The following is a 21267-nucleotide window of genomic DNA, read 5'->3' as shown; positions in this document are numbered from 1 at the left end:
GGGAGGAACAATTGCCCCTCTCTCTAATTTGTCCTCTTAAATTTTCAGAATCAAAAGATTAGAAATATAAAAAGTTGGAATGGGAAAGAGCTAGATTAGAAATATAAAAAGTTGAAATGGGAAAGAGCTTGGAGTCTCTTGGTCATACTGGCTTAGAAATCTCAAGTTCTAACTTTCGAGCTTAATACCAAAAACCCTTAATGTCTCTCGGATCTGGGCTTTGGAGTGGACACGGGTGCCCTTGGGCATAGAAGAGTGAAGCTGTAACTCCTGGTTATCAGGAGAAAAAAAAAAGTTGGAAAGAATAATTTTATCCCTCCGTACCAAAATATCTTGCTCTGCCCTGACCTAATACTACATAAACCAACATCAAATCATACATTTGTTCCATCATCCCCCAATGCACCCACAAGAAAACCCAATACTCAGAATAGAATGAAAGATTAGGCTTTTATAGAGGATATGGCTTAGTTCAAAACTGCAGACCATTTGAAGAAAAATAAACAAGATATGGCTTTTGCTTCTCAATCATCATCTCCAAAGCCCCTGAATTTGGTTTCTTTCAGTTCTCTAGTTCCTTATTGAATATCACAGTTTGATAAGTTCAACCCAGCATCGTTGCTCATTTTTGTTATTTTTACAAATTAGAAATTGCAGGGAAAGTAACTGCTGCATTCAACTGTGATATTCAGTAAGGAACTAGAGAACTGAAAGCATCTCATCAAATCAAACTGGAAAAGCTAAATTCTCCTCTTTCTGTAGTTGAAAACAATTACAAGACATAAGACCTGAGCTCTGGTACTTCCTAGAGATTCATTCACAAGTACAAATCACTAAAACAAAGAGCTCAAGTAAAATATATTTGTCGTTGTTGTACATGCTAAAAAACATAAAAAAGAGGGATAAATGTACACTACTTCACAAAACCAAGAACATTCCGAACAAAAAGAAAAAAAAAAATCGAAAACCAGAACTCATGAAGATGAATCCTTAGTACTGCTCCGGAGTCTATAGACAATACGGCCCTTAGTAGAGTCATAACGACTAACTTCAATCCTGACCCTATCTCCAGGCAAAATACGCACAAAATTCTTTCGAATCTTACCCGATATGTAGCCAAGAATGAGGTCTTCGTTATCCAATCGAACTCTGAACATCCCATTGGGAAGAGACTCGGTAACGGAGCCTTCGTGGCTCCATTTCTGCTCGGAGCTGTCGCTTTTTGGTGACTTCGCCATGACAAAGAGCCTTGGCGAAGCATGGTAAGGGATGTGGAGGAAAGTAGAGGTTGGAAAAGGGATTGAGACGACGGAGGGATGCGATCTGAGAGAGGGGAAGAGAAGAGTGGATAGAGAAGAGGAGGAGGATGGTGGCCGGAGGTGGGCGGCGGGGAGGAGCGGGAATTGGAGGAAATTTGTGGTCGCCATTTTTCCTCCACCTTCAGTTTTCTGCCCTCTGGCTGTGCGAGAGGAAATCGGATGGAGAAGACGAGAAGGATAGGCCTTCGCTAACCTCTTTTTTTTGTTTTTTTTAATTCTTGAAAAAGGAATAAAATGTTTTAATGCAATTTGGAATTGGACTTGGACTTGGGCTCGGCCCAGCCCATTGAAAAATGCTGGTGTGGGCTTTGAGTAGACTATTTTAAGAGGTATATATATATAAATATAAATAGATTTATTTATATAAATTTATCCCGACTAAAAGGTTGGAAATTCATTTCGTTTGTCCCGTTTGATTTCAATATTTTTCATTTTCATTTATTTATTTTTTTTACATAAATCTAAATCTTTATGTTTAGGATGTTGAGTTTTCTTTTATATATTTTGTATTTAAGAGTATTTAATTTTTAGGATTTATAGTTCAAGATTTTTGTACTAAAAAATATATATATAGTTCAAAATTTTAGCTGCTTGAAAATTTATTTTCCTACAATTTAGGATTTAAGACTTTATTTTATTTACTGACTATAATATAAATATTTACAAAACTATATGACAAACTAGAACATTTACATATTTCGAAAGCAAAATTTTGTTTAAAAAAAAAAAGAAAAAAAAAAAGAACTAGAATATTTTCTGATTTCCAGTTTCAACATCCTAGTTCCCTTCTTGCCCTTCATTGCGTTTTCAAACAAACTTCCCATATGATTTTATTTTCACAAATGGCGAAAATATTTTAGTAACATATTTGAATTTGAAATCACATTATTGATAGAGCCCCATATAATCTAGAATAAATTGATTAAGTAGATAATTTTTATTTTTATTTTTTGACAATATCTTATGACAATAATAGATGTTTATCATTTCACGAACTCTATATATCCTATAAACTAAGAGTTCATTAATTTCAATGGAATATATATACCGATGTTGCTTATGAAACATATTTTTTTGTACTATACAACTCCACAAATTATAAATCAATATGCTAGATACATATTATTCAAATAGTACATGTTACACAAGTTATTTCAAATTCTAAGCTTCACCAATCTATAATTACTAAAACTGTGAACCAAACATCAATCTTAATCGGGATTTGAATTTGCTTAGGAAAAAACATAAAATATTTTAACATTTTTGCTTATAGGAGAGAATGTAGATTTCACATAAACCATCTTCGATCTCAGCCTACCTAGTTCTTATCCATAACGTCAATGTTCAAATCATCATTTCATATGATAGATTAAACATTATTTTAATAAACACATTTTTAACCCACATAGTCAAATAATAGATATAACAACAGGTAATTAATAACACAACCATTATCATTTAAAAAGATAATAAAATAAAATAATCTAAGTCATCACCAACTATGCAAAGATCACATAAAATAAAAATACATCAACACCGTCGTCAAAACTGATGAGTGACAAATTATCTATTTCCAGCATGCTTTTAAAACGATATTTTATAATAATAATAGTTATTATTATTTTGATAACCAGGGGTCGGAACTCTACTCCCCTACACGTAGGGATACCTGGACCCACCTTAAGATCTAGACCCGAGAGATGTCAAAGGTGACCTCCAAACAAATAATTCCAAGCCCTTGCTAACTAGGCTGCCCCTTGAGAGCGTTAATAATAGTTATTATTATAAAATACACATCTACGATAAAGAAAACTACCAGTAAACAAGCATAATTTGAAATAATAATAACAATACTAATCATCAAAACAAAGCCTTTATATCCAAAATATGCATTAATAGAGGAAACTATAGAGGTTAAACCAGTGTCATAGCCTGTTTAAAAATGAAAAACATTCTCATCCAGTGCATATAGGAGGAGGCTTAGGCTATATACAAAAATTAGAGATCAGATGTGTTCATTATGAGGGAGAGGGTATTATTAACATATGGCAGCATGCTCTACTATGATTAAAACTCTAAACTACTCTGGACATTTATCAACAGCAAAAAGTTTGTTTCGGTTAGACGTTAACATGTTCAAAATCTATCCCAAAACCAACTTTTCAGTGGCGCCATCGCCATTCAAGCTTTCTATTTTAAGCTCACTATGCCTACCTGATCGCTTTTTTGCACTCGATACAGGCAGTGACGGCGGTGGCAGTAGGAACTTCTCACAGTCACCGACTCCCATACGTTGAAAAGTCTTGACAAGCATACTCAAATATTGGGACAGGGATTGCTTAAAATGGTTCGAGCAGCACTTGTCGCTCAGGTCGAGATCTTGAACCCCGCCTTTAACTAGAGATCCCACCTGAGCTCCATCCATATATGCTTTACATGACACCAGAATATCATGTGCCCTCTTGAAAAAATGTCCCTTAACAAAGTCCTCAAAATGCTGCAGCAGAAGATATATTGTAGTCTTAAGATACTCAAACTCCAAAATACATGAACAAAGCAGATGATTCCTAAATAACTTGATAAATTTTACATGAAACATCTTTCTTTCTTCCTTTTTATCTTCTGTAGTTGCAGTATATTGCCCGATGCTACTACACGTAAAGACTTTCCTCGACCCAATTCCAGCTCCCAAAAACAACAAGGGTGTTCTTGTATTCATCTCACCTAAAGGCTCGAAATCTTCATTTAACCAATAATTATTAAGCATATCATCTAAAAGGCTTGAAGCCTTCGTATAACCGTCCAATTTATGGTGTAATAAGCTTAAGATAGTTTTGATTTTGTGTTTTTATATCCCTGAGTATCCAAGTCAGCTTACGTGCAACTTGGCTAATCTAATAAGATTAACTAACCCAACTATATTTGGTTGCCAAAAGAACTCGTATGGTATTAAATCTTAGGTAGGTACTAGGTGACCACCATAGTTGGATACTTTAACTTTTGATTATAAGATCAATTTACTAAAAGCCCCCAAACAAGATAAGAGGTTTAGAAACATACCTTTGGTGGCCTCCTGATGTTGTACACCATGGTTTTCATAGACAGGAGGTATGTCTCCTCGTTATACTGTTGAGACCTATTCTCACCCGCAACAGATCCATTTTGATTTGCAAACCCGGGCTCGTTAAAGTAGGGTTTTGTATTCAAGATCAACCCTTGGATGGATACAAGAACCTGAAGCATTGTTGACATGCCCGGAATCCACCTCTCATTTCCACTGCCACTCCAGGTGTTAAGCAGACTTAGACATACTTTCCCACAGTTATACAAATTCGGGTTAAGTCGAAGGCCCCCAGAGTGGTAATAGACTAGCTGTATTCAACAAACATTATAATTGTAAGAAATTTGCACACTACACAGCAAATAATAAAAACTATACCGACAAAAAAGAACTACATACTGGTGGTACATCTGGATAACCCATGGGGAAAAATATGTCAAAGAAAAACAACCCATCATGGTATGGAGTACCCTCTGCTCCAATGATGACAGCCCTCAGAAGATCCATCCTTGACTCGTATGCCCTAACAAATATGGTATCTGTTGAACAGATTCAGAAAGATTAAAGCGAAGTCAACTGTTATCTTCTTCAAAAGATAACATATGCTACAGCTAAAATTTTAGAAAGAAAGAAAACACTCAGTTTTCATGCCCCCATGACACATTTCCCATTTCTGTTCAATGAAGTTAGTCAATCGGTGTGCCAAGTAAGAACACCAAATAATTCAAATTAAGCTTTTTTGGAGGAAAAAAAAAGTGGAAATCTACCAGGTAAATCTTTCTCCAAGATCTTCCATTCTTCCTGAATTCTCTTTGTCCATTTCTTAGGCAGCTGGTAATAAGAGAAGGTAAAAACCGCTAAAAGAAATATAAATAATAATAAACAAAAGAATGCTTCTTTCAAGACTTATACCTGCTTCATGGTAAAACCCTTGCTGGTATAGTGATGGTCAGAATGATCATCGACAGTATCAAATCGTTTAAATTGCTCAAATTTCCTCATGATTTCATCCAAATCCGCAATTGAAATTGTTTCAAGTGTTGAGTTGTCTGGAGCAAGGTTTGCAGGATCTCGAGTGGAACCCTGAATCCATGGCATGTCTACAACTTCTCCCAGAGTTGGAGGGTGAAGAGGATGAGGAGGAATAAGATGATCAAATGGACCATAATAATCTGAAACAGAAGGAGGGTTTAAAACAAGCTCCTTGGTTTTCATTTTGGCATAATCTGGCCAATGTGGCAAGGATGCTCCTGCTCCTGGAGGATAATAAATGTTGTCCATATAGGCAGGGAAATTGAAAGAGGACATATTATTTGAACTGAATTGCTTCTTTACAGTTTCAGATGTATCAGAAGATGTCTCGCCGCCATTATTATGGAGCTTCCTCGAATCTGATTGATTAATAGAAATATTATTTGAACCATGTAGCTTCTTTTTACGCTTGAATGGATCTGAAAACCACCGAGTTTTAGCTGCTTCAGCACCAAGTAAAGAGTTTATAACCTCATGAGGTAAACCAGATTTGTCCCGGTAACGGGATGCAACTGATTTCTTATTAGGTAGGACATCTTGTGAAGTAAACGAAGTAAAAGGTTCAGTACCTTCAGGAGGATGATTCACAATGTCAATCTCAGCCTGCAAGTTTAGGCTATTTGCTAAAGTCGCCTTCAACTTAGCATGAGCAGGTGAATTTCCTAGCTGATTAACAGAACCTGGGTTGATTTGTGATTCTGCAAATGATGAACTAGTTCCAAAGATGGACTTATGTCTATTTTGACCATGAGGCAGCCAAGGTATTGGTGCTTCAATATCGGGGGGAATATCCATATGATCAAAATGGGCTTGCAGAGCTGAATATTCATCCACATCCATGATTTCATCAAAAGGAATCCACTCATCTCCATTTGATGAATCAGAATAGTGATTATCTAGGTCAATCACATTATGTTGTGCTGAGGGAAAAGCAGATTCAACTTCATTTCCACCCTCTAGGATTTCCACATCTGGACTATATGAAGGGCTAGCCATCATTTCCTGGACAAAGTAAAAGCTTTAGCTATAATGGTGATCATTGAAACAGGAGTAGCAAGCTTACTATGGTTGTTTCAATTTAGAAAACTTACCCTTCCTTTAACAACTTCCAATTTTCAAATTACCTTCTAAGGTTAATTCAACTGAAAGTATGTTGAGTGACTTCTCCCATAAAGGAAGACGGGGTAAAGGATCACTTGGTTAGATGGGAAGAAATGTTGTTGAACTTAAACTAGAGAATGGTTTGGGTACTGGAACCTTGATTCTGTTTAAAAAAGTGATTTTGGGTAAAAGTTATAGAGATTCTATTGTGAAGCTACTCTTCTTAGGGTTTGATCATTAATAGAAAATATGCACTTCAGCTTGTTTTAAAGCCATTTTAGGGGAGGAATATTTTTTTATCAAAATTTAGTAGAAGTTTATAGTTGTTTCTATTATTTTCTTTGACAAACGGTCTATTCTAAGAGAAGAAGTCTGAGTTGTTTTTTTTCAAAATCGTAAGCCTGTGTACCTTGATCTTCACAAGCCACCGGATCACAATTTGTACAAATAACTTTGAAACGAAAGCAAAAACTAAAAGTTGTGTGCTCCCAAACAGAAAGTATTTTAAGATCGTTTTTGGAGAAGAAATTATGGAAATATAAGGGGAGAAAAGTTAATTCTGGAAATCTGCAGTTTCAGCAATTTATTGTATGATTTTGTCAGAAGAAATAGAGGGGAAAAATCAAAAGCTGTAGTTGCTCTGGGGATTTGTTCCATAATAAATCTTTAGATTTTGGCTTTTTTTGCTAGTTTATATTCCCGGTGGTATTAAAAATAAAAAAAGAAGGGACAACATAGACGTGTAAGAAGACACCAATCAGGCAATGAACCAATACTTTGATAACAAACCTGCAATTCATGGTCACTATTGTGATATATACCCTTTCCTTTGTCATTGTTCTCAACACCGTCATGAATATATATGACATTATTGAAATCTTCATCTTTATCAACATCAATCACTTCGACTGATTGAATCTGGAAGGGGAGGGTCAGGACAAAGAAGGATTAGAGAATAGATATAACCACGCTTCAACTCGTCATTGAACAATCAAGGTGATCAACCAAAACTATGTACAAAGTGTAGTGGCATGGGTAGAAAAATGAGAGAACCAAATGAGTTACAAACAAATGCACAAAGAAATGAGATGAAAATAGAAGACTGAAAACCATAAAAGTGACAAGCTCAAAGAATAAAAGGGAAGGGAGTCATTGTAGGACTTGTTCTACTTCTTCATTTGATCAGAGCAAAAATGAATAGGTGTTTACAAGTTTTCATACGCTAGAAGTATCTGATAATTGAGGCTGGTGCAGTAGAAAGCGACCACCAAAAGTCACTTCCACTCAGGGGAATGTCTGATCAAAACCCAAGAATGCACTGATAGAAATGGCCAAAAAAACAATTTAAAAGCTACACAATGTGGCACACAAACTATAACAACACTAACTCCAAATCAACAAACAGCTTACACACATAAAACACGATCGTAATCCCCACAATTCCAAACAAGAGTTCACAGACAATCCACTCAAAAGACCATACCCAACTCATAAATTCCAATCATTTGCAGTGGGTCAGTCTCAAAAAGTCGGAAAACATAGAAATTGAGTCAACCCAATAACCCACGTAAATGAGAAACATCAGACTCGCTGATCAAACCACAATCATCGATTGATAATAAAATGTTCGACGAAAGAAAAAAAAAAGAATCAAAAAGAGGGAGAGACCAACAATATACCCCTTTATTCTTGAGCATTTTGGGAGGCCGATTAATCAGCGGCGAGTGTCGTAAAACCTGAGGTTTCATCGACCCAGAACCGGTACCAGATAGTAGTTTTGTCCTGGTGTCATAGCGAGAAAAACAATCGGATAGATTAGAGAAGAAGAAGAATAGCAAGCGACACAGAGAGGGAGAGGGAAAGAGAAAGTAAAGAAAAGCATATAAAAACAAGACTGATAGAAGGAAAATGCATAAAAAAGAAATGGGAAAAAGAAGACTTGGAATTCTGGGACGAATTGGGCGACGGCGGCGGCTCCATCTGATGATCGGCTCGGGCTATAGAGGGCATGAACTTGAAGCTGAGTAAAGTAAAAAAAAAAAGAGTTTAAAAATGGCTGCTTGCTCCTTTAAATGGGCTCACAACTTGATTTCTCGGCTTCGATTACGATTTTTGATTGGATACTGAGAAAGTGACTAAGGGAGAGAAAGATAGAGGGGAATGCAAATTTGGGTCTTTTGGGTTCGGAAGATCAAAGAAATGGCAGCGAATTGCCCCTGCCCGCCCTGCCCCACTTTCTTCATTTTTATTTTTTTTTTGCTTTTATTAAGTTCTTTATGTTTCTTTTTGGTTAAGTATTATCCTATGAATATGGAAATTTTCAAGTTGAATACTTCAAAATTCCCCTCTGCGCAATTTCCCATCTTTAACATTTTTGGAGAAAAAAATCACTTTCCTTTTTTTCTTCTTTTTCTAACCGGAAAAAAAAGTTAAAAATATGTTTTTAACCCATAAGACTCCGACTAAAAGTGTAGAGCCAAGGCCCTTGGCTCTACGTAGGGTCCAGAGGAGATTTGAGCCGTCTGAACTTTTTCAAATAAAAATATGTATATAAAATTCAAATTAATTTTCAAAATCTCTCTGGCATAGTGGTAATTACAGGCACTAGCCCTTCTCATGTCTGCATGTGGTCTTGCTTTTGATTCCAAGGATTGGTGCTTCCACAGATAAACCGTATTTGGGAGTTTAAGTTTATTGTTTACCCTAATTTAAAACATAATTTTGGTTGTTGAAGTTTATTGTTTCTCAATTTTGTTTTGAGATTTTTTAAGTCTTTCAAATTCTAATAAATTCAAGATTATATATAGATGTTAAAACTTAAAAGATAATGAAACAAATCACGTTATTTCTTTTGTTAATTCTTAATTCGAGTTTTAGTGGTAAGCATTGACTATATAATTAATTTAAATTTGAGGGAATGTTTTCAGTCAAATGGGGACGTGGATAAAATTAATTATTATTTATTAGATAATAAATTTTTGGAACTAAAATCATATTTTAGTCTCTCTTTTTCTAATATTAAAATATAGAAACTACATATTTAACTTATTAAAAAAAAGATAATTATTAAATAATACTCTAAATAATGTTTTTTACACCATAGCATTTGTGTGTATTGTTTTTTAGGGAGTAAATTCGAACTCACAACTTCTTGGTTCAAATATCGTTGCGCTATGCTCGCTTTTGCTCATTTGTGTATATTGTTATTTATTAGTAGTCCACCCGATTATAGTTCCCCACCCTGGACCATATCTACTCTATCATATTTTAAAATCGATGATTTTAATAAATCTCTATTTCTCCTATCTAGAACTATCTCAGGACCGCATAACATGTTGCGATATGAAAAAGAAAGACAACTCTTACATTTATTTTTCATTGATCGGATTTTGAATTAGGCCTGGATCGACCTAATATTATATGAAACATATATAAAAAAAATCAACGAAAATGCTTATAAAATTTTAAATCGTAAATAAAATGCTTACAATTTTTTTAGAACAATAAAATACTTTCAATTAGAGACTATTCAGCTATATATATTTCTTGTTGTCCATAATTTCATTTGCAATATTTAAATTAAATTTGTTTTCTTTATCTATTTGTTTAAATAAATATAAATGTTTCTAATATCTATTGAGATTTTTAGGTTCTAGGAATTGAGATTTTTTCTTATGATTTAGAGTTTAAAGTTATTATTACTATTATTATTATTATTATTATTATTATTATTATTATTATTATGATTTTGTGTGTTTAAAAATCATCAGATTTTATAAGATGTAGGGTCCAAGATTTGTGTTTAAGGTTTTAAAAGGTTGGATTTAGGCAGATTTTGTTGTCTAAAATATTCTTTTTATATATTATTCTCAAATCTAAAGCACATGTTAATTATTTATTTTGCTTACATAAGTGTCTAATATATTTAACTAAATATTTTTACGTAGAGATGTAAATATGTAAGAAGCCTAATACTTTTTCAAATATTTTTTTTATAATTTTTTTCTATAGTCAGTTTGGTAATTTGATTGTTTCTTGTATCATCATTTTGAATAAATAGAATATAATTGTGTTCGGTATTAATTAATTTTTGTCATTTATTTTTCATTTGGTAACTCTTTCTAGTTTCTGTTTCTAAAATTTTAAATTTAAAAAAGTATTAAAATATTCAATTTTTTATCGTATACTTATCTTTTAATATTTATTATGCATTTTGTAAGTTAATATTTTTATTTATATTTTAAAAAATTTTGAAAAATGGAACAATAAACAATAAACTTAAATTTTGTTACACAATTTTGGAAATGTTCCTTAAAAATGAAAAACGAGAAATAATAATAGTTATCAAACTATTATAGTTCTCAAAATTGAGAACAAGAACGAAAAATGAGAATATTACCAAATAAGATACTTATTACTATCTTCAAAGTTGATAATTCGACCTCCATCCTGACCCTTTCTATTCAAGTGTTGAACTCAAAAGATCTACAAGTAAATATTGAGAATCTAACAAAGGAATATTTGGGAGAAGAAATCCTTTTTTAGGGAGAAAATGTCTTTAAATTTTAGGTTAAAAGACATATTTTGGTTCTATGCTTTGTAAGGATTTAGTTTTGAATTCTAGTTTTTAGTCTTTGTATTTTCAAATTAATAACAATTTAGCTCATAAACTTTAATGTAATAATTTGTCCCATGGTTTAAAAGTTGTAACAATTTAATCCCTATTACGAAAAATCTTATCAAATTTAAGTACTATTTTTTATCATATAGCAATATAGTTTTTATAATTTTAAATCCTTACAAGTTAAACTAAATCATTACAAGTTAAACTTCACAATCTAAATCCTTACTCCCAAAAAAAGCACATATTTATGTTCATTTAGTTTTTATATTTTGAAAAGTTTTTTTTTTTTAGATCAGAAAGGAAGGAGTACATCTACTTTAACACACCGAGCTCGAGCTCATGTTAGCTTAAAAGAAATGAAACTCATTAGGCCTCCATTAAAAAGGATAATTTACCATCATGATGTAATCTACAATATTAGTGAAGACTTGGGATCATACTATTTAGTTTTTCTAAGAGTAGAAAATGGTGGAAAATTATCATGTTGTTGAAGAAAAATCTCTGCTTATTCTCTACTGTGATTTCTTCTCAAAGAATTAGCCCATGAGTGAAGACTGGGGCATTCAGCAAAAAGCTACAACTTAAGTCAACTATAATGACTCCAATTTTGGGATTTCAAAAACCCCACCCCTTGAAAAAATATCATTCGCCTGACACTTAGGAATAGCAACTTGTCTTAATGCTCTCCGAACTGTCTAGTAATGCATGAGAGGCTGTCTTCCTTCCACGTCTCTCTATCACCCTTCTTTTAATAGCTCATAAGAGAGATTTTTCTTCGAATTGGAGGATAAGAAGTTATGCGGACGAAACATACCACTGAAAGACTCTACTAAGACAAAGATGAATTGTCAAAAACGTAGAGAAGATAAGATGAGCAGCTGGTGAGATCTAACCTGGACGAAGATGCATTCTCCACTCTTGCCCCATTCCTTGATTTGGGGGATCGGAGTCGTATACAGTTCGGAGAGATCATCACAATCACAAATCCAGCAATGCCCTGCCCTGCCATTAGAAGTTTCAAAAGCCAGAGAAATTTTGAAGAAATCCGAAAAGTCCAAAACCAACTAAAAGATGTGAAAACAAACATAGTACACCGATACAGTTCTAATATGATGTGTTCATATTTGTATGCTGCAAGAAAACCAGCACTAAATAACTAAGACATCTGTTTCAGAGGAAGCATTCAGGAATTCCATTCCAGGTCATTAACAAGAATCATCTGGTACATCAATGGTAGATATGTGGCCTGGAATTAAGTAGGTTCACATAATGGAATTGAACCCAGTTTTCCGAGAAATACGAGACATTTAAGTCATACAAATATAGATAAAAGGGATAAACTTTCATATGTACAACAGAAACCAATATATATATGTGTATATATATATATCAACAACTTCCAGTACAAAATTGGTATCATCTTGTCCCATCAAACCATGCTCTACATCTAAACCAGATCTCCCTGTATTGAGATGTAAAATTTGAGTGAATGAGAATGAAACTAAAAATGTCAAAAGGGCAAAAAGAAGAACATTCTCTTTTTTATATGAATTAAATTAGAACAAATTATCCTCTCTATGTCCAGGAGTAACTTTACGGTGTCGCTTCGAAGTGGACCTCTTATCGCCCCTTCCTCGCTTGGAAGGATTTCTCTTTACTGGAGCCTTTAGAACAATATGAACTGGAGGCTTTGGAACAGTACGACCAGCAGGCGTCCGTGGTGGAGGATGGCGAATAACTGCTACGGAAGGAGGTGGCATGTGTTCCAGTAATTCTCTATGATATGTCTGTAAATGTAGAAAGGAAAATAGCAGAATGTCAAGAACAATTTTTCTCAAAAGTATAAAAGGAGTTGGAATCAAGATAACAAGCAACTGGGTCGAATGAAAAAGGGGTAAACGTCCTGGAACTCAATATTGTAACAGTGAAAGCCATGTTCTTAGAACTATATGTTCCAATAAACTGAATTAAACTGTGCTTTGTTTGATACAATCGGGATTTTGTTTATTTTTCTAACCAGAAGAAAAGAGTTCAGGACCTGTATTACAAAATTGCGCCTTTCGCAGTCCAAGAACATGTCAATGCCCCAATTGACTCTTGACATTATCTTATCTCTCACCATGGAGAAGCTTAACTGATCTCTTGAAGTAAAACGATCGACTTCATTGAACCAAAGGCAAGTGAATAAATTCGTTATTGGAATATGTTCTCGGATTAGAACACAACCTTCAGGAACATCTGTAGGAAGTTCAATGCAGAGCCACAAAGGAAAAATGTGAAACATACAGAAAGTTGCACACATATAAAGCAGGTGTGGAAAAACAGAAGTAGTGCATGAAATGAATCAGTCAGTACCACTAGTTATAGGAAGCTTAGCCAAAGAATATGGTGTTAGACCCTCGCTAACATAAAAATTAATCTGCTCATCAATGGAGGAATTGTCATACTTTCCAGCAGCCTTATTTGCATCAGCCTCTTCAAAGACATCAAATCGTTTATAGTGTCTTGAAATTGCAAAAGTTGCATTTTGACGCCACAGGAACCTGTCAATACAATTAACGCACTAAAACATTAGAGTTATAAGTACTTTACTGAGATAAAGCTTAAACCAATCCCACAGTTTCATCAGAGCATAGAACCTACAAACGAGAATCATTGTCAGCAAATATCCATAATCCACGGGTAAAACATCATGTACAAGAATAAATAGAACAAACTCATTATTATGTCCATTTAGATGTAATGCAGGACATAAAAAGTATTCTCCAATGATGAGCCTTGTAGATCCATCAAAGCATTTTCAAAGCTTCCCACTAAAGACAACGCTGGGCAATTTGCTATTTTTTTTAACAAGAAACAAACCTTTCATTAATATATGAAAAGGAAGAAAATGTTCAAGGAAACGAACTCCTAAAGGGAGCATAGAAAGAAAGGGAAAAAAAGCCAACAAAAATCCAAAAGATACAATAGAATAAAACATTGATCAACAAAGCAACTATAAGCTCAACGGAAATAATGTTATCGATCGCTCACTAAACATGAAAATCGATCAGATCCATAACAAGTCTTGAAATAGCTTTTTATTGGAATTGCACAATTTCCAGGGCAAATTGGATTTATTAAACAAAATGCGTCTAACAGTTCAAAAAATATCGGATAAGATATGCAGAATTCCTGAGTAATAAACGCGGAATCTCATTTATTTGACTCGTTAAATCAGTTGAGTCAAGAAGACAATTGGAGTATCAGATTAACATTGCACCAGTGTATTTTACCTTATAGGTAACAGCAGTCATTACTTCTGCACAAATAGAGCAGTAAATGTTGATGGATAAAAATAGTTTGCAGGAACAAAAAGAATTAACAGAAGAACAGCAAATGCTATGGAAAATTCAAACCAAAGCAACAACCAGACATGGGGAAAAAGTTATCATAGAAATGTAAGTGGGAAGCTTTTGAAAACGAACAACTTATAATTTCATGCTTCAGAGGCATGAAGGCCCGCGGAAAATATAACATTGGATATACCTCTCAAGTATTTGATATGGATCCACAACAAGCTGAAGTTTTCCATCTATCCATATTGAGTATTGAATGTTAGGGAAAAGCCTATGCAGAAGAAGCTTGGGAATCTGCCACAATTAGATGAAGTAAAATCTAATGAAATTCCCATCATCTTCCATCTCAATCCCAACCAAATACAAAAAATCTGTATAACCTGTTAATATATTGACCTCAGATAAACGGGACACAAACATCTGTTAATCAATTTTTCAGCAGTAAAGTAATTCAATGCAAAAATGTCAGGGTAAGATTTACATCTAAAGAGCAGATGTTCTCAGGACTTTAGTAATGACACTCACTCTGGGGCTAAGCTCGGTCCACTCCTATTAACTATTTCTAAAATCGAAGTTATATTCTTAGTTTCTGTGGAACTATGGTGCATAAAAGCTTGACATTTCAACTATTTAATCCATCCACAGAACTAGTTCATCAGTTGGATTCTTTAAATTGTCTATCATGTTAATCTGCCGGGTTCTCAGATTGCTTTCCACGCTGGCAGCCAATGTCAAGAGATATAAAGGTCACAAAGGTTTTCTTCCTATATACAACAATGTTATGGCCTTATTTACTTTGAATTTGCTAGCTGGGGATTATGAACGTGAACCATGTTCTCTAGGGTTTTTAGTGGACATGAATCGATGTCTCCAAACAGAATAACTAAATATGCCAATAAATTGAACTCTGGATCATCAGAACTTTCATGATTTCAAAACATAATGATAATAATTAGTAACAATAACAGTAGCATCAACAATAAAAATAAGATTTTATTCTTATATTTGTCAATTGTCTCTCAACTTTCGCACTTATTCTATTTTGATTCACATAAATCTAAATGTTTTGTTTCAATCCACGAACTTTGCATAAAAAATTATTTGATCTTTGTCATTAAATTTTTGTATTGCATCCAACAAAAACCTTGTGGCACTACATAAACTTGTATTTTAAGTTACAAGAATTTGGTAATGGGTAGAAATGAGTGGCATAAAATTTTCATTAAATGAAATATTTTAATTTAACAATGACAACCAAATGAATTTTTAGAAAAGGTTTTAAGCATAAAAAACAAAATATTTGAAATTATAAATACCAAATTAAGATATTCTAAAGTATAAAGAAGAAAATGAAGTGTGAAAGTTCAATGATTTTGACAGGAATTAAGCCTACTAATAACAATACTAATAATAATAATAACAGCAGCGAGACGTCAACTTTAAAATTTGATTATGAGTGCATAGTGGGAAAAGAAGACAGAAAGTAATAGAGAAAAACTGGCCGATCATGATCTATGATCCTTCCATTTTTAAGTAGTAAATTGAAACAATTCACACTTCTTAATTGTCACCTAAGCATCAAATCACAACTATTACGAGGAATGAGAAGTTGCACTAATTAGGGCATTCCTGTAGCAGAAACAAGAAACAGAGAAGAAAAGAACTTCAAAAAGTTGGAAGCCTATATCAAGGCCAACAAGGTTGCCACTTCGTTACCTGTGTACCCCCGTAATGTTATCATCAGATAAGGAGGAAAGTAGTAGGTTTCTGAAATTTTCTGAAAATGAGGTCCTAAACAGGGCTATGAAGTGTTTTCTTGGATTCTCCTTCGTGGGAAGTCAAATACAGCAGATATTATTCAAAAGAAGCTCCCCTCAGCCGCTTTGCTTCCTTCTTTTTGTGTTCTTTGTGGGGCAAGTGGGGAAGATTTAAGTCGCCTTTTCTTCTATTGTTCCTTCGTTGCTCAAGGTTGGTCCTCTCTACTCTATCAATTCAAAGTTGATTGGGTTTTCGATCTTAAAGCAAAAGACAACATTGTTCACTTGCTTTGCAGGCCTATTCATTCGTCTTCAATGGTTCTGTTGTTGTGGATTAATGCTGTGAAAAACTTTCTTTCAGAGTCATGGTTCGAGAGGAACTCAGGATTTTCAAAGGAAAGAACAGATCTTGCTTGAATGTCTCACTTTAACTAAGTTCAAGGCTTCTTGTTCTCTTGTTGATACCTTTTCTAATTATTCCCCTAATCTTATTTATAATAATAGGGGTGCTTTTATTAGTCCTTTGTATTCAGCATTTTCATTTTTTTGTAAATTTAGTTTTTTTCATTCATTTTCACTCTTTCGAGAGTTTGTATCTTTGAATGATTTCTTGTTCCTTTTCATTTCATCACTGAAAAGTTAGTATCTTGTTAAGAATGAAAAATGAAATGAAATTAGTTTCAATTATCATCAGCATTAATATAACATGTTAATAACGCATCAGCCTTTCCACCCAAGAACCCACGAAATGACCAAGATCCAAGCATCCCAAGACTTTTTCTGTAGCTACAAAATGGTATGCCTTTTATCAGAGTTGTTTATGGCAGATTATGAAAATTGATGCTAATAACAACAATACACACATTCAAGCTGGTAAAAGTTATGCTTTGTAGATGTGCATTTGTTGTTCAGATTTGGGTTAGGTTCTTCCAGTTGTTTGGAACAGAGGTTGGATCCTTCTCACAATTGCCATGGTATCATGGAATATGTAATTTTACATCCTATATTCCAAGATATACATCGTCGATTTTTTGCTTATCACATGGATTATTTAGTAAGACAAATAGGAGAATTTTGAGTATTTTGATTCTTTAAAATAGATTTGAGTTGTAGCTCATTTTAGTGCTTCTCTTTGGGACAACACAACCAAGCCTTTTTGTGATTATTTTCTGTTTTTTAATTTGATCACTACTTCTTGGAGTCCTTTTCGTAATTTTTTTGGTGGCCGCAGTTCTTAATTTTGGCCTATGTTTTTGTATGACCTCTTTCTAGTTGTACTTCTATTATTCTTAATGAAAACAGTTTTCCTTGCAAACATAAAAGGCCCATATATAAGTAATGCCGGCCCATATATAAGTAATCTACAACATACTCTATGCTGTGTTTAAGTACCATTTTCGCCAATGCAAATAATTCCATGGAACAATTCTTCAATCTAACCTCATGAAAAAATGATTCAATACGAGAAACAATTCTTACAAGTGGAAAAAAATCAACATGAAAGAATCTTGAAACCAATATATCATTGAAACTCTCAAATTGTTGGCACAGATGTGGATACCGAATTGGGGAGGGAGAGAGAACTTAACTGACCTTGCCATTTCGTCTTGAATCAGCATAAGGAACATTACGAACAACAATGATTCTCCACAAGCCAACCCTATTTTTGCCATTTAAGAGACTAGAATTCTTCATATATGCTTCTGTCTCTTCATCAATGAACATGTAGAAAGGAACACTTTTTTTCGATTCTTCACTAATATTAACAGGCTGCTGTAGTACATCGTAGTTTCCTTTACAAAAGAAAAAAGAAAACGTAAATATGAGTCAAATAAAAAACCATGTCCATAAAAATAAAGTGAAAGAAAAACTATCGCAATGCACCATCATACCAAATATGGCTGATGCAACAATGACCTCATGAAACTCCTCCAACTCCAAAAGGTCAGCTTCATCAATATCGAAGCCACTCTGATTGCCAGGTTTGCTTCCTTTAACAAATCTAATAAGTACAGGAGAGCGGAACACAAGAGCGTATGCATTTACAACAACAAACGAATTCAAAATTTTAGGAACTACGAATACATATATGATGAACATCAAAATTTAAATCTTTGGAAAAGTAATCATCATTAGATTCATTACTTATTCAATCAGTACATGAAAACTGGTAAGAAAGTGAAACATACCCACAGTGAACTGTCATCGACTCTTTTATATTAAAAGAATCATTTCTCTGTCTTAAAGAAGGATATCCACCAAAATCAGACCCCCCATGTGGTTCTGTTTTCATTGGATTTTCATCACGAATATATGTTAAACTACGTAGTACGGGAGATATTGATGGTGCACTCGGCATACTAGAAATAGCCTGCTCCACAGGGATATAACATACTGGACACGCTGGAAAATAAGGGAGGAGAATATTAATCTGACATTCTAACAGGAAGGTGAAAAATTCATGCGGATCATGGTAGACATGAAAAACTAATTAAATAACTAAAACTTACGACGTGCTCCAGTTCGCTTTCCATTAGCTGGAGCCGGAGGCGGAATTGCAAAGTTTTTGCATGGATGCGGTGATGGAAGGGAACGTCGAGGAAAAATACCAGCAATTAGAGAACGATTTGAATGAGGTAAAGGAGGGAGCAGGGATGAGTTTTCATTTGTTCCAATCAAATTCCCATGTGTAGAAGTTACATTATCCTTGAAGTTTTCTGTTCTAGAAACAACAGGATTTATTAAATCTATTCGTGTAGTTTCTTCATAAGGTGCCTTCAAATCGGTGCTATCTGGTCAATCATGACAACAAAGGAAACCACAAAATAGAAGATGTTACTTCTCAAAGAAAACAAAAGTAGAAGGATACAGCAGACAAAACAACTAAACATATGATGTTATTGCTGCAAGCAATCAATGCCTGAAAACGAGAAAAGATATTATTAAAAGGGGGGGGGGGGGGGGGGGGGGGGGGGGGGGGAAGACAAACAGATGGTTCAAAATTCCAGAAGAATGTACATAATAATCATATTCACTACAGCCTCCACTAACGAGCAAAGCTCCGGCTATAATGTATAAATTCAGAGAGGTGGACAATAAGCTAATGTCTTAGCCTTAAACCCATGGCACAAAGAACCCCACTAGAGGCAGAGGCAGACATTTAGATACAGCAAATCACTGAAATGAATGTTTAACTCTTAAGTGTTGTGATTCATCTAATCAGAATAAGTCCTACATTGCAGTCATCAGCAAATAAGTTCAAACCAATATCCACAGATAATTGAGCGGTACCACAATAAATCAGTAATGAGATAGAAAATAACAAACCTCTACTGACTGCAAAGGATCCAAATACAAAAACCAAAAGAGCAAGGATGAATAAGAGGAGCATTGCAACCCTTCTCCGACCAAAGTATCGACAAAACAAGGGAATAACTCTCTCCCTCTCTCTTGAACTTGAAAGAATGCTTTTCGAAGGCTTGTGCACGAGTAATGACGTTGCTGAACTTTGCAAAGCACCATTTTGTAGGTGTTGCTGCAGTGATGTATAGCTTCCCGTACGAAGACCCAATGACCCTCCAGTCATTATACCTCCAACCCCACAACTTCGAGTTTCATCTCCTGTAGCTTCCCAGGAAAACAATCAGTTTTCCAAGAATTGAATTAATTTTGAACACTGAAGTCAGAAGTGATACAACAAACTCTTGCTGTTACCACTCACCAACCAACACCAATCGGCTAAATCGATCAAGTTCTATGATAGAATCATTACAAACCCAATATCGATTCAGGGCAAAAATCAAATTAAAATCCACCAAAACCACAATTCCTTTCAATGCTGAATTCTATACGGCCGTGGACAACTCCAGGTCAAATACAATGCAAGAAGAGAAGACCCCATTCCCATAAAGCCAAAAGTGACACCTATAATCACGAATTACAATCATTTACTGGATCTGCTAACCAATCATGTCGTGTCATCGGACTTCATCACAAAACCACCTTAAACAGAAAAACTCAACTCTTAAACCCAGTGTTCCTTCCCCAAAACCGATTGCAGTGGTGACTCGTAGAAGCCTACATATCCAGAAACCAAGGCTCAGAAACAAACTCCATCCCGAATCCGAATCCGAATCCGAATCAGAATTCAAATCCACAAAAATGAAAATTAGTCGCAAAACTTTCTACCCGTAACAGATCAGTGCCTGCTCCGAGACAAAAACCAATCGGACTTACCTCGTACAGAAGTGGACTCCAAAGCCAATCCAATCAAAACTTCCACCGGTCGGCGATTGTGTTTCTTAACCGGAGGCTATGAACGGCGGACATTTCCAAAACGAGTATTCCGGCCACAAAATTCCATGGTTTTTTACGTACCCAAACGGAGTAGAATAATGGAATTTATGTTGCGCAAATTGCTCTTTACAATAGTTTTCTTAATAATATTTTAATATTTATACATTCAGATCTTAATTTATCCCTGAATGTGACAACTTTCTGAATCAAAATTATTTATTATTTATTTTCATTAAATATTTTTAAACCGAAATTGTCATTTCTCTACGTTCTATTTAGTCCTTGTAAATAAAAATTAAAAAATATCCAAATTTTTCGTATTAAATACTTTTATATTTTCTCATTTTGACATTGACATAATCGATATTTCTATTATAAAAATATCAACAAAATAGATATCACAAATGGAAACATAGTTTTTTTAAACTTATTTGATATTTTATAGAAAATACAGAGACTGACCCTAGTGGTAAAAACCCAAATATGGAATTTCACGCAAAGTAAAAATTTTAAATTTGATATCCTACCTATGTTCCATTATTGTCTAGTTGGCATTTTGAATTTAATGGGCAAGATGTTTAATTTTATTAGCAATATTAGTGTTTTTTTAAAAAATAGCAATATTAGAATGATGATCATCTTTGATTAGATCTTCATTTTAATATTATTTAGACGTAATTCTGTTATACGAGCACATCTTGATAAGATGTTTCAATATAATAAATGTGGGAATTGGGGA

The 21267-nt window shown here is 34.2% G+C and overlaps 3 protein-coding genes across 6 annotated transcripts; all 3 read right to left on the bottom strand.

The window, feature by feature from the left end:
- Window positions 1-732: 732 nt before the first annotated feature.
- On the bottom strand, window positions 733-1526 carry LOC111010461 (Nucleic acid-binding, OB-fold-like protein). The gene has a single exon (XM_022283909.2). The coding sequence runs from the start codon at window positions 1425-1427 to the stop codon at window positions 975-977; it is 453 nt and encodes a 150-aa protein (XP_022139601.1). The 5' UTR covers window positions 1428-1526; the 3' UTR covers window positions 733-974.
- A 1655-nt stretch (window positions 1527-3181) lies between these two features.
- UBC25 (ubiquitin-conjugating enzyme 25) lies at window positions 3182-8594 on the bottom strand. 4 transcript variants are annotated; one of them, XM_022283877.2, is made up of 9 exons: window positions 8453-8594; window positions 8193-8295; window positions 7303-7431; window positions 5982-6414; window positions 5293-5852; window positions 5148-5211; window positions 4780-4919; window positions 4380-4691; window positions 3182-3816 (listed from the first exon to the last, which is right to left on the bottom strand). In XM_022283877.2, exons 1-9 carry the CDS (start codon window positions 8521-8523, stop codon window positions 3463-3465), a joined length of 2166 nt encoding a protein of 721 aa, XP_022139569.1. In that variant the 5' UTR covers window positions 8524-8594; the 3' UTR covers window positions 3182-3462. The 4 variants fall into 4 exon arrangements, with proteins under 4 accessions (XP_022139569.1, XP_022139570.1, XP_022139567.1 ...); XM_022283878.2 differs by having other exon boundaries at window positions 5293-5831; window positions 8453-8593; XM_022283875.2 differs by having other exon boundaries at window positions 5293-6414.
- A 3866-nt stretch (window positions 8595-12460) lies between these two features.
- On the bottom strand, window positions 12461-20660 carry LOC111010380 (tRNA (met) cytidine acetyltransferase, putative (DUF616)). Its single transcript, XM_022283761.2, has 10 exons — window positions 20469-20660; window positions 19560-20309; window positions 18743-19024; window positions 18422-18635; window positions 18125-18234; window positions 17826-18025; window positions 14666-14769; window positions 13493-13680; window positions 13176-13375; window positions 12461-12924 (listed from the first exon to the last, which is right to left on the bottom strand). Exons 2-10 carry the CDS (start codon window positions 19816-19818, stop codon window positions 12694-12696), a joined length of 1788 nt encoding a protein of 595 aa, XP_022139453.1. The 5' UTR covers window positions 19819-20309; window positions 20469-20660; the 3' UTR covers window positions 12461-12693.
- Window positions 20661-21267: the final 607 nt, after the last annotated feature.

This window comes from Momordica charantia, assembly GCF_013281855.1.
Source record: "Momordica charantia cultivar OHB3-1 chromosome 11 unlocalized genomic scaffold, Mcharantia_2.0 BLBB01000011.1, whole genome shotgun sequence".
Taxonomy (NCBI): Eukaryota; Viridiplantae; Streptophyta; class Magnoliopsida; order Cucurbitales; family Cucurbitaceae; genus Momordica; species Momordica charantia.
This window is presented reverse-complemented; position numbering and strand designations above follow the sequence as displayed.